Genomic DNA, 14326 nt, shown 5'->3' with positions numbered 1-14326 from the left:
GGCTGTGGGTTTGTCATAAATAGCTCTTATTATTTTGAGGTACGTTCCGTCAATACCGAATTTATTGAGCGTTTTTAGCATGAAGGGCTGTTGAATTTTGTCAAAAGCCTTTTCTGCATCTATTGAGATAATCATGTGGTTCTTGTCTTTGGTTCTGTTTATATGCTGGATTATGTTTATTGATTTGCGAATGTTGAACCAGCCTTGCATCCCAGGGATGAAGCCCAGTTGATCATGGTGGATAAGCTTTTTGATGTGCTGCTGAATCCAGTTTGCCAGTATTTTATTGAGGAATTTTGCATCGATGTTCATCAGGGATATTAGTCTAAAATTCTCTTTTTTTGTTGTGTCTCTGGCAAGCTTTGGTATCAGGATGATGTTGGCCTCATAAAATGAGTTAGGGAGGATTCCCTCTTTTTCTATTGATTGGAATAGTTTCAGAAGGAATGGTACCAACTCCTCCTTGTACCTCTGGTAGAATTCAGCTGTGAATCCATCTGGTCCTGGACTTTTTTTGGTTGGTAGGCAATAATTATTGCCTCAATTTCAGAGCCTGCTATTGGTCTATTCAGGGATTCAACTTCTTCCTGGTTTAGTCTTGGAAGAGTGTAAGTGGCCAGGAAATTATCCATTTCTTCTAGATTTTCCAGTTTATTTGCGTAGAGGTGTTTATAGTATTCTCTGATGGTAGTTTGTATTTCTGTGGGGTCGGTGGTGATATCCCCTTTATCATTTTTAATTGCGTCGATTTGATTCTTCTCTCTTTTCTTCTTTATTAGTCTGGCTAGTGGTCTGTCAATTTTGTTGATCTTTTCAAAAAACCAACTCCTGGATTCATTGATTTTTTGGAGGGTTTTTTGTGTCTCTATCTCCTTCAGTTCTGCTCTGAGCTTAGTTATTTCTTGCCTTCTGCTAGCTTTCGAATGTGTTTGCTCTTGCTTCTCTAGTTCTTTTAATTGCGATGTTAGAGTGTCAATTTTAGATCTTTCCTGCTTTCTCTTGTGGGCATTTAGTGCTATAAATTTCCCTCTACACACTGCTTTAAATGTGTCCCAGAGATTCTGGTATGTTGTATCTTTGTTCTCATTGGTTTCAAAGAACATCTTTATTTCTGCCTTCATTTCGTTATGTACCCAGTAGTCATTCAGGAGCAGGTTGTTCAGTTTCCATGTAGTTGAGTGGTTTTGATTGAGTTTCTTAGTCCTGAGTTCTAGTTTGATTGCACTGTGGTCTGAGAGACAGTTTGTTATAATTTCTGTTCTTGTACATTTGCTGAGGAGTGCTTTACTTCCAATTACGTGGTCAATTTTGGAGTAAGTACGATGTGGTGCTGAGAAGAATGTATATTCTGTTGATTTGGGGTGGAGAGTTCTATAGATGTCCATTAGGTCTGCTTGCTGCAGAGATGAGTTCAATTCCTGGATATCCTTGTTAACTTTCTGTCTCGTTGATCTGTCTAATGTTGACAGTGGAGTGTTGAAGTCTCCCATTATTATTGTATGGGAGTCTAAGTCTCTTTGTAAGTCTCTAAGGACTTGCTTTATGAATCTGGGTGCTCCTGTATTGGGTGCATATATATTTAGGATAGTTAGCTCTTCCTGTTGAATTGATCCCTTTACCATTATGTAATGGCCTTCTTTGTCTCTTTTGATCTTTGATGGTTTAAAGTCTGTTTTATCAGAGACTAGTATTGCAACCCCTGCTTTTTTTTGTTTTCCATTTGCTTGGTAAATCTTCCTCCATCCCTTTATTTTGAGCCTATTTATGTCTCTGCGTGTGAGATGGGTCTCCTGAATACAGCAGACTGATGGGTCTTGACTCTTTATCCAGTTTGCCAGTCTATGTCTTTTAATTGGAGCATTTAGTCCATTTACATTTAAGGTTAATATTGTTATGTGGGAACCTGATCCTGCCATTATGATATTAACTGGTTATTTTGCTCGTTAGTTGATGCAGTTTCTTCCTAGCCTCGATGGTCTTTACATTTTGGCATGTTTTTGCAATGGCTGGTACCGGTTGTTCCTTTCCATGTTTAGTGCTTCCTTCAGGGTCTCTTGTAAGGCAGGCCTAGTGGTGACAAAATCTCTAAGCATTTGCTTATCTGTAAAGGATTTTATTTCTCCTTCACTTATGAAACTTAGTTTGGCTGGATATGAAATTCTGGGTTGAAAATTCTTTTCTTTAAGAATGTTGAATATTGGCCCCCACTCTCTTCTGGCTTGTAGAGTTTCTGCCGAGAGATCTGCTGTTAGTCTGATGGGCTTCCCTTTGTGGGTAACCCGACCTTTCTCTCTGGCTGCCCTTAAGATTTTTTCCTTCATTTCAACTTTGGTGAATCTGGCAATTATGTGTCTTGGAGTTGCTCTTCTCGAGGAGTATCTTTGTGGCGTTCTCTGTATTTCCTGGATTTGAATGTTGGCCTGCCCTACTAGGTTGGGGAAGTTCTCCTGGATGATATCCTGAAGAGTGTTTTCCAACTTGGTTCCATCTTCCTCCTCACTTTCAGGCACCCCAATCAGATGTAGATTTGGTCTTTTTACATAATCCCATACTTCTTGCAGGCTTTGTTCATTTCTTTTTCTTCTTTTTTCTTTTGGTTTCTCTTCTCGCTTCATTTCATTCATTTGATCCTCAATCGCTGATACTCTTTCTTCCAGTTGATCGAGTTGGTTACTGAACCTTGTGCATTTGTCACGTATTTCTCGTGTCATGGTTTTCATCTCTTTCATTTCATTTAGGACCTTCTCTGCATTAATTACTCTAGCCATCAATTCTTCCACTTTTTTTTCAAGATTTTTAGTTTCTTTGTGCTGGGTACGTAATTCCTCCTTTAGCTCTGAGAAGTTTGATGGACTGAAGCCTTCTTCTCTCATCTCGTCAAAGTCATTCTCCGTCCAGCTTTGATCCGTTGCTGGCGATGAGCTGCGCTCCTTTGCCGGGGGAGATGCGCTCTTATTTTTTGAATTTCCAGCTTTTCTGCCCTGCTTTTTCCCCATCTTTGTGGTTTTATCTGCCTCTGGTCTTTGATGATGGTGATGTACTGATGGGGTTTTGGTGTAGGTGTCCTTCCTGTTTGATAGTTTTCCTTCTAACAGTCAGGACCCTCAGCTGTAGGTCTGTTGGAGATTGCTTGAGGTCCACTCCAGACCCTGTTTGCCTGGGTATCAGAAGCAGAGGCTGCAGAAGATAGAATATTTCTGAACAGCGAGTGTACCTGTCTGATTCTTGCTTTGGAAGCTTCCTCTCAGGGGTGTACTCCTCCCTGTGAGGTGTGGGGTGTCAGACTGCCCCTAGTGGGGGATGTCTCCCAGTTAGGCTACTCAGGGGTCAGGGACCCACTTGAGTAGGGAGTCTGTCCCTTCTCAGATCTCAACCTCCGTGTTGGGAGATCTACTGCTCTCTTCAAAGCTGTCAGACAGAGTCATTTGCGTCTGCAGAGGTTTCTGCTGTTTTTGTTATTTTTACTGTGCCCTGTCCCCAGAGGTGGAGTCTACAGAGACAGGCAGGTTTCCTTGAGCTGCTGTGAGCTCCACCCAGTTCGAGCTTCCCAGCAGCTTTGTTTACCTACTTAAGCCTCAGCAATGGCGGGCGCCCCTCCCCCAGCCTCGTTGCTGCCTTGCTGCGATATGGCAGACTGCTGTGCTAGCAATGAGGGAGGCTCCGTGGGCGTGGGACCCTCCCGGCCAGGTGTGGGATATGATCTCCTGGTGTGCCTGTTTGCTTAAAGCACAGTATTGGGGTGGGAGTTACCCGATTTTCCAGGTGTTGTGTGTCTCAGTTCCCCTGGCTAGGAAAAGGGATTCCCTTCCCCCTTGCGCTTCCCAGGTGAGGCGATGCCTCGCCCTGCTTCAACTCTCGCTGGTCGGGCTGCAGCAGCTGACCAGCACCGATCGTCTGGCACTCCCCAGTGAGATGAACCCAGTACCTCAGTTGAAAATGCAGAAATCACCGGTCTTCTGTGTCGCTCGCGCTGGGAGTTGGAGACTGGAGCTGTTTCTATTCGGCCATCTTGCTCCGCCCCCCATTTCTTTGTTTTAATATTTCTGGTAGCTCTTACTTGTGACTGTGAATTGTAGACATTTGATGCCCACAGACTATTCAGTTCTTTCAACTTCTACCTTGTTCCTAAGGAAATCTGAATCAATTCTTCAGGGTCTTTCCTAAAGAAATTTGTCAAGGTTATCCAATCCAATGCCACGATTATATTTCTTCTTGTATGATTGTGTTTTTGTTGTTTGTCACAGAAATTTTTGCCCAAGTCAAGGTCACAAAGTTTCCCATAATTTTTTCTAGCTATATTATAGTTTTAGGTTAGTTCTATCATCCATATTGGGTTAAACTTTTACATAAGGTACATGATATGGATTGAGGTACTTAAAAAAAATAAGGTATCTAATATTTCAGGGCCATTCTTGGAAAGAAGAGCATTCTTTTTCCATTTAATTTTCTTTGCTACTTTGTTAAAATACAGCAGACCGTATATGATTTTATTATCATCAGCTTTTTCATTGCTACTATGGTAGGTATGCAATTGATTTTCATATATTGATATTGTACCTTGCAACTTTGCTGAACTCATTTATAATTCCTAATAGATTTTAGGAGATTCCTTAGAGTTTTCTATGTACAAGAGATAGTTTTACTTCTACTTTTTCAATATGGAAATATTTATTTCCTTAGCTTGCCTATTTGCCCTGTCTGGTAACTACAGAAAAATGTTGACTAGAAGTGGCAAAAGTGGACATTGTTATCTTGTTCATGATCTGAGGGAAAAAGAATTTTTTCACCATTAAATATAATGTTAGCTGTTGGTTTTTCACAGATAACCTTTATTAGACAAGGAAGTAGCCTTCTTTTTTAGTTGGCTGCTTTTTAAAAATTTTTTCATGAAGTATTGAAGTTTGACAATGTATCTATTGAGATGATCAGGTGGTTTTTGTCTTTTATTTTTCCAAGTTTGTGTATTACTTAATTCATTTTTGAACATTGAACCAGCCTTGCATCCTTGTGATAATTCCACTTCCACATGATGTATAATCCTTTTTGTTAGTACTATATTTGGTTCACTAGAATTTTGTTGAAGATGTTTGCATCTGTATTCATAAGGCATATTGGCCTATAGTTTTCTTTTGATGTCTTTGATGTTTTTGGTATTAGGGTAATACTGGTTTCATAGAATAATTTGGAGAGTGTTTCTTCTTCTTATATTTTTTGGAAGGGCTTATGAAGTAATGGTGCTACTTCTTCTTTAAATGTTTGGTAGAATTTGCCAATGAAGGTATCTGGTCCTAGGCTTTTCGTTGTGGAAATTTTTTTAAAAATTACTAATTTGATCTCTTTGCGTGGTATAGATCTATTCAGATTGCTGATTTCTTCTTAAGTCAGTTTATATAGTTTGTCTGTTTCTTGGAATTTGTCTATTTTATCTAGGCTGTCTAATTTTTGTCATACAGTTGTTCATAGGATCCCTTATGATCCTTTTTTGTGTCTGCAAAGTCAGTTCTAATTTCCCTTTTTTTATTCAAGATTTTAATCATTTGAGTCTTCTCTTTTCTTGGCTACTCTAGTTGAATGTTTGTCAAATTTGTTGATAATTTCTAACTATCAACTTTTGTTGGTTTTCTTGTTGTTTTCTATTCTCTATTTTATTTGCCTCCTCCAAGTTTATAATTTCCATTCTTCTGCTAGCTTTAGGATGAGTTTGCTTTTCTTTTTCTAGTTTCTTAATGTAGAAGGTTAGGTTATTGATTTGATAATTTTCTCTTTAAATATAAGTGTTTACAGCTCTAAATATCGCTTTAAACGCTACTTAAATCCCATAAAGTGTGATACGTTGCATGTTCACTTCCATTAATCTGAAAGGGTTTTTAAATCTTTTTGTAATTTCTTCTCTTATAATTAGTTATTAGGAGTGGGTTAATTTTCACACATTTGTTAATTTTACAAATTTCCTCCTGTTAGTGAGTTCTCATTTTTTCTATTGTGATCCAAGAATATACTTTGCATAATCTCAGTTATTTTAAATTTATTGAGACTTGTTTCATGGCTTAATAAATAATCTATCCTGGAGAATGTACCGCATGCACTTGAGAAGAGTTTTTATTCTGTTTTTATTGGGTGGAGTGTTCTGTGGATGTCTGTTAAGTCCAATTGGTTTATAAAGTCATTCAGGTCTTCCATTTCTGTTTATATTCCGTGTAGTTGCTCTCTCCATGACTGAAAGTAGGATATTGAAGTCTCCGCTATTGTTGTTAATTGTGAATTTTTCTCTTTAAATCTTTAAATTTGTCATTTTTACTGTTGTTAGACATATACATGATTATAATTGTTCTACTTTCCTGATGGATTGATATCTTAAAATATCCTTGTCTCTACTAACAATTTTGTCTAAAGTCTATTTTGTCTGATGTTAGCATAGGAGCTCAAGCCCTTTTGTGGTTATTGTTTGCGTGGTGTATCTTTTTTTTCATTCTGTAACATTCACTCTATTTGTTTCCTCAAATGTAGAGTTTGTCTCTGGCAGAACTCCTATAGGGGGTCATGTTTGTTTGTTTTTCCATTTTGTAAATATCTACTTTTTGATTGAAGTGCTTAAGCCACATACATTTAGCACAGTGACTGATAAGGTAGTTACAATGTCACTTTGCTGTTGGTTTTTTAAAATATGATTTATGTCTTCTAAGTTTCTCTATTCTTCTATCACTGTCTTCTTTGAGTTAAAAAGTTACTTTCTAGTGTATAATTTAATACCCTTGTCATTTATTCTACTATGTTTGTTGCCCAGGATGTTATCATTAGCATCTTAATTCATAAAAATCTAATTCAAATTAATACCAATTTAATTTTAAGAGTATACAAAATTTTACAACTATATAATTTTTTTCCCTCTGCTTTCTTTTGTGCTGTTATTGTCTATGGAGATTTTTATATTGGATGCCCATCAATACAGATATATAATTATTGCTTTATAAATTATAGTTATCTTTTAAAACAAATGTGAGAGAGAAAAAGAATTACAGTAAAAATTCATTTATATTCTTTTTAAATATTTACCTATTTTATTACCTTTATAGGTACTCTTTATTTCTTCATTCAGATTACATTACTTTCTAATATCCTATTATATCAGCCAAAAGGACTTCTTCTGGTATTTCTTGTAGAGCAAGTCTGATAGTGATAAAACCTCACAATATTTCTTTATCTGGGAATGTCAATTTATCCTGCATTTTTGGAGAGTTTTGCTGGAAAAAAAAAGTTCTTGGTGCACGGTTTTTTTAGGACTTTAAATATGTCATTCCACTCCCTTCTGGATGCCATGGTTTCTTCACAGGAAATCTGTGGTTAATATTATTGAACATCCCATGTAGGAGATAGTCTTTTCTCACTTGCTGCTTTCAAGATTTTCTCTTTGTCTTTGTCTTTCAACAATTTGATTTTTAATGTGCTTAGGGTGTGGATCTCTTTGAATTTATCCCACTTGCAGATCATTGAGCTTCTTGGATGTGTAGATTAATAGTTTTCTTCAAATTTGTGAAGTTTTTAGTAATTATTTCTCTAAATATTCTTTCTGTCCTTTTACCTCCTTTCTGAAACTCCCATTATGCCTATGTTGGTACTCTTGATAGTGTCCCACAGCTTTCTGGGGCTCTGTTAATTTCTCAACATTCTTTCTCTTTCTATTGCTCACACTGAATAATCTCAATTGACCTGTATTCAAGTTTACTAATTCTTCCCTCTGATCATTTAGATCTGCTAGTGAGCTCCTCTAGTGAATTTTTCAATTAAAAGTTTTCTATTTCTTTTTTCTCTTTTAAGGATTTGCAAAGCCCCTATGGACATGATGTTTCACGTCTTCTCCTTTTAATTATTTTGGATTGTTTGTTGTTTCTTCTGACTGTTGTTGCTGCCTGGGTCAACTGCAATGTTAAGCAGTTGCCACTGATTATTTTCAACAAATAATTGTTTTAAACAAATAGAGTAAATGCTGTTTCCAGTGGATGAACTCTGAGTCAATTCAAGCCTTACTAGTGGGACTTTCCATGGTACTTCCAGGCAGATTGAATAATGACAATCATCTGAGGATAGAGCTTTGAAACAACTCTACTCCCATTCTGATCCTCTAGTGGTAACTAGGTTGCTGGTTTTTACCCTGATTGCAAACTGTTCATTTTCAAGGCTCCCAGTGAGTGGCAGAGAGGAGTATGGGAATAGGAAAGCTAAGATGCCATAGAACATGTTGTTCTTATCAATATTCAGCCATTTAAAAAATAAAAACTCTCCACGTTGTTGCAAGTCTTTGGTTTATTTCCAGAATTCTCAATAAGTTGATATGATATTCTTTGCCAGTGTTCCCATTGCTTTTATGGCAGACAGAATCTGCCATTGTTTTCACTCTGCCATTGCTGATGTCCTTTTATTCGCTTCCTCAATGTCTTTTTTTAATAGTTTTTAAAAATAGTTTTCACCTACATACATTGCCATAACTTATTAGATTTATAACTAATGTTTCACATTTTCAGTGCTAATAAAAATAGTATTTAAAAGTTTTAATTTCCACTGGTTAATCACTAGTATATAGAAATTAAATTATTATGTATTTAACTTCTATCAAACAAAATTAACCAATTCACTTGTTATTTCTAATAGCTTTTATGTACATTCATGGAAAATTTCTGAGTAGACAATTATGCTATCTGCAAATAGAGAATTTATTTCTTTCCTTCTGATTGTTGTGACATTTGTTTACTTAGCCTTATTGTCTGTTTTTACCCTGATTAAATGTTGGATTACTTAGTCAGTTTTCCCATTTTACTAACTTTGTTGTGCCATCCAGTTGTAATGCATAACAACTTCTCTCCAGTCATCACCTGTCTATTTTCTGACTAGACAACTATGAAGTCTTTCTTGTATGAGTCATGTCTATTTCCTTGATCAATTTATATAATTTAGACATATCTTTGCTGTATGAATATTTTTCAAAGAAGAATTTTATGGAATGTTTATTCCAATGAATATCTGTTGTTAAAACATTGGCAGGTAGCAAAGGAATAAGTAATATTTATTTCTATGACCGTCCTTGAAATATTTGATAGCATTCTCACCTCAAATTGTAATTCTCTTATTTGGGATGGATGATTCACATTAACTCCAGGTCTTTAGAAAGCTTGCTGTAACTCTTATTTAAGAAGAATTCCTTCAAATACGAATTCTTTAGCAATGGATATGATTGCAAACTCCAAAATTTAAAACTAAAATGGTTTTTAAAGGTTATAAAACCCAGCCCCTTTATTTTATAGATAATAAAATAGATTTCATTATTCCTCTGCAGCAGAGCTTCCCTTTAGCTATTATTAAAATATAGGGAGTGAATTCTAATTTATCAGCATTGAAAGGTACACCTCCACTTCTAATACCCGGTCTGACTGCCAACATTTTTCACATATATGACTGTAATATCCACCTAACTGGCCTCTTGGCTTCTGCTCTTGTCTTCCTATATTCTAGTCTCAGAACTTTTGAATAATCCTGAGATCACATCACTCCTCTTCTTGAAACCCTCCAATGGTTTCCCATTTTACTCAGACTAGAAATCAAATTTCTTACAATAGGCTATAAGACTTTGTATGTATAACAATTTGTACCTCCATCCTCCCTCTTCCCCAGCCAGCTACTTGTCTGACCTAACCTTCTAATAACCTCCCCTCTTTTATTCTGCTCTAGGATGCTAGCTCCTTGCACCTCCTCTAACATGCCAAGCATACTGATTTAGAGGTCTATGTGCTTATTAATGCCTGCCTGGAACATTTTGCCCCTAGATATACATATGACTCATTCCCATTCCCCTGTCAATGCCACATTCTCAATGAGGCCTCTCTTGAACATAATATCCCCACTAAAATCCAGCCATGCTTTCCAACCTGCTCTAATCCTTCTGTTTTTCATAAAATATATAGCATTCCAATATACTATATGAATTACTCATTGATTATGTTTATCTACGTGAATGCAAGCTCCATAAAAGCAAGGGTATTTTGTTGTTGTTGTTAACTGATTGTACCTTTGGCACTCGTGAAAGTGCCTGGCACGTTATAGGCTTCCAATAAATATTTGTAAATGAATCAATACGTAAAAGAATGAAGCTACCCTGACATTTAAAGCCATGGTTCAGGCTTTAGCAACATCACAGTGTTCATCAGTTTTGCTGTCTTTCAGTTATAGTAAGTCTTTCAAAATTATGAATGGCTAGCCCCTGCTTGTTATGATCTGGGTTCTTTGAGATAGAACATTTCCCTAAAGGTTCTATATAAAACATTTTAGACAATATTTTATCCTGAGAAAGCAAATTGGATAACAGGAAATACAGGTAATTTTTTTTTCTCCTTGATAGCTCATTATGTTGACAAAAATAGAAAATGAAGACTGTCAGTTTTCTAGGACTGCCATGCAAAAGTACCGCAATCTGGGTGACTTCTCCCAGAAAGAGAATGCCTAGGACTATAGGGGGACACAGAAAGTTCCCCACAGGGAGTATTTCAAAGCTGAAACATTAAGGGCTGTATGAGGCAGAAAAATTGGAAGCAGAGGCAAAATTGCAACCTTAGGACTAAGAGAGCTTGAAGGTTGTGGGGCATTAAAAATTCATGCTGTAGATTAGCAGTGTGGGGTGTAAAGGATATTAGGAGAGGAAGAACTAAGCATGGTTAGGGATAGGTGAAGGTAAAGAACAAACAGAACACAGGCCCAGCTTCCTTTATTCTTGGCAGACAATACTATCTCTTACCTCACAAAGAAAATTTATGCTATAAGGAGTGACTTTCCTATTTGTCTTTCCTACTCCCCGAACAAAAGCATAGGCACATAATGGCTTTGCTGTACTTGCATTTATTCTTCTCATCTTTCTTCTAAGAATGACATGTCCATCTTTCTACCATTCCCTACTTTGTTTAACTTCAGATCCTGTATCTAGGTCAATTGATCATAAATCAAGTTGCCTGAATGGCCAATTAACTGAAAGAATATTTTACCATGTTTTCTTATTTCTTGTAACCAATTATAATTTTTAGAACAATCTGTTTTGGAAATCTTGTAAAGATTTCTGCAAAATTTTAGTAGATTTTGTTTTGTGTTTGTAACACCACTTGGAAGAACAATTCTTTGCACTTGTGCCAGTTGCCTGTTTTAGGACAGATAAAGTAGAGAAACTCTCCCTATGGGAAAGTCAGAGCAGGAAGCTGCCTAGAGCACATCTTCTTGTGGGCCTCAGCTCATGGGGTGTGTGGAAGATTGAGACTAATGGGTAGAAAGGGAGAGCCTATATGTGTATTTTTCTTAGAATATATCAATAGAGAATATACTAATGAAGAAATATTTTTATATATATAATATTTTGATTATTTTCTCAAATATATTATTTAGTATAAATACAACATGTAAATATATGAATATACACAAATATATGCATACACACACTCACACACAGACACATACTCTTTTTAGGCTCCTGAGTCTCACACTTTGCTTGTGAGTTTCTTTCTGATTCTGAGATCACTATCTCAGACTATTTTGTGTGCTAATTCTCCTCTCCATGTTTTATTCATCAGCCATATCCTCACTCTGTCCCAGTTTCCTCCAAGCAACCACCAAGGAGCAGCAGAAAACATAAATCAAACATTCTTTAAAACTTTATCAAGACAGAGCAAAAACTGAATAGTTAAAATAAAAAACACAATGGGAAAATGATCATTTGATGAATTTAAATTCCTCCAATTTTTAAAAAAACTATTGAAATAAACAATTATTGAAATACATTTTGTTATTGAAAATATAACAAAAAACTGAGAGTTGGTAGTTTTTCTACTTTATTCTGTCCCTACTCTCTTGGGCTTATTTGTCTTAGTAAGTTCTGAATAAATATTTGCCAAACAAATGAAATAATACCATGTGGATTAAGGTTGATAGCTACATTTGCCTTGAAACGTCACCTAATTCAAAGTAGATTGGTCTTTGAACCTGTTTTCTTAGAAGAATTTTCCTGAGGCAATAAAATTCTGAGAGTGAACTATGATACTATTGATATATGTGAATGACACAGAATCCACAAGTAGGAAGTCTTCGATGAGTCCTCGTTTGGAGATTTTCTAGAACAGACATTAATTTAACTTTAGAGAGGACCCAAACAGATAGCCTGGAGCTTGGATCTAGAACACGCGGGATGTGAGAGTTAGAAATCTTCCTTTTGGCATTGCAAATACTCTGGAAATCGCAATCGGAAGCAGATGACAATCAAATTTAGGGCTGATGAGATAATATATTTATGGATTTATAAACTAGAGAGAAATCTGACTTGGGAAGAGACTTCTGGTGAAAACCATGAGTTTGATCAAGAAATAAGTTGACCAAACTATTCACTTTGACTTAAGTCCTCCAATGTTCATGGAGATAACTATGATTATTTTTGTTATTCTTGTGGAATTAGCAAACTAAAGATAGATCTGTAAATGTTTCTAAGGGCAGTGACATAAATATCTTTCTAACCTTAACATCTTCAAAGGAATATCACTTAAATACTTGTCAGATATTGCTTGGTAAACAGAGACTTCTTATATTATGTACGTGTATGTATTTGCAGGTTTAGAGCAGTTTGTCGGAAGAATGCAAGATTTTCGATTATACCAAGTGGCACTTACAAACAGGTAAGCAGCTGCTGCATTGTAAACTTCAAGAACCGTAAGGATAAATGCTGAATTCACTTAAATAAGAATACCATGTAGATTATACCATTTTTTATCTTTATAGCATTTGGCAAACTTCACCTAATTAATGTTTACAGTGTTTGCTTTGGCTTAGTCTATGGTTGTTATTCACTAGTGCTACTCTTGGGGAACTCCTTGTAATATGAAATTGATCACATTTTTTCCTAAGGATTTTCTGTAAGAAAACTTGATATTTGAAAATTTTATAGAATTTGTGATACATTGTTTAAATTTTCTATATGAAGTAGTTTCTATTAATAATAATTGAGAAACTTCTATATCTGCCTTTTAAAATTGGTTTGTTGACTTTATACCTACTAGAGAATGTAGAACAATAAACATGATTAATTATTTTGATATATGGGAAATTCTCAAGAGACTGGTCTATTAGACTTGGAGACAAGAAGAATGAGCATTTGAAGTATTGTGATATATTTTTCTATTTTCAGTGAACAAATAATTATATAGACTCAGGCTAGCTTTAATGTTATTTCCTTATCTTGAGAGTAGATAGGAAATCTTTCTTAGGGCCTCTTAAAGGCACACAGAATTTTTAAAAATTTAAGTGAAATTCTGCTTAGGATGCCTTTGAACTTTCTTCTTCAGCTTATGATATCATGGTATAATAGTATATTGTTGTATGGATGAGTTGATCTTATTTATTTCTATAAAAATCAAAAAGAAGAATGTTCATTCTTATTTCTTCAAGGCAGATGTAAATTAGTGTGGTGGGTTTCCAAATGAAAAGACTAGCCCTTGTAAATTTAGAAACACTGCTTTGCTGTGGCTCTTAGTCCATGGCAGATTATTAACAATATAAACATTCTTTCTTACCAGTCTATATAATCAAGGTATGCCTCAATAAAGGGTGACATAGCCCTGGAACACAGTGTTAGGTGTATTTACTACCAACAGCCTTACTATATTTTAGATCACCTTTGTCTAAAATGCTGAAGGCCAAGGTTGTCGTAATTCTTTGGGAATAAAGTTTTTCCTTGGGAGTGAAAGATTTTATACTGGATTCTATACTGGTGGCTTTTGGTCCCATTCAAAACTTGGTATCAGTTGAAAAGTATTGATGAGATTTAAAGAAGGTATGACTTCATGTGATTTAATGAATGGAAAAGCTGCCTGACTCCTTCATTGCTCCACTGGGGTCTGAGAGGAAAAGCCTGGTTTCTCTGGTAAGACCTTGGTTACTAATTTTGGCCTACCTGAAATGTCTGGGAAGGTGCTATGTGGAAGAATGCCTATAAATAGAATGACTAATTCTGGTCTAGAGCAAGTATATTGCCCTTAATGGAAAAATTAAATATATCTACCTGGAATTGGCATTCTTCTTTGACTGTTGGCAGCCGCCATATGATCTCAAGCCATTGAAGCATTACAGGATGTCAGGATCTGTACTGATGAGTCACAGGAAACCACTGACAAATGGCCTTGGCCTCAGTCCTTCATTTAAAACAGAAGCAGATAAGATGATACTTGCTTTCATACCTCTTTCCCATGGATATACTGAAAACATTATCTATAACTCTCATTATTTTCCATATATTATTGTTCACTCTCAGTAG

General features: G+C 35.9%; 1 protein-coding gene across 2 annotated transcripts in view; it reads left to right on the top strand.

Annotated features, from left to right (window-relative positions):
• The window catches only part of USH2A (usherin), a 797990-nt gene that overhangs the window by 91309 nt on the left and 692355 nt on the right, over positions 1-14326 (top strand). For both annotated transcript variants that reach the window (XM_015116260.3, XM_015116269.3), the window contains one exon: positions 12629-12692. In XM_015116260.3, the coding sequence (XP_014971746.3) occupies positions 12629-12692 (64 nt within the window). The remainder of the gene's footprint in view (positions 1-12628; positions 12693-14326) is intronic.

This window comes from Macaca mulatta, chromosome 1, assembly GCF_049350105.2.
Source record: "Macaca mulatta isolate MMU2019108-1 chromosome 1, T2T-MMU8v2.0, whole genome shotgun sequence".
NCBI classification, from domain to species: Eukaryota; Metazoa; Chordata; class Mammalia; order Primates; family Cercopithecidae; genus Macaca; species Macaca mulatta.
This window is presented reverse-complemented; position numbering and strand designations above follow the sequence as displayed.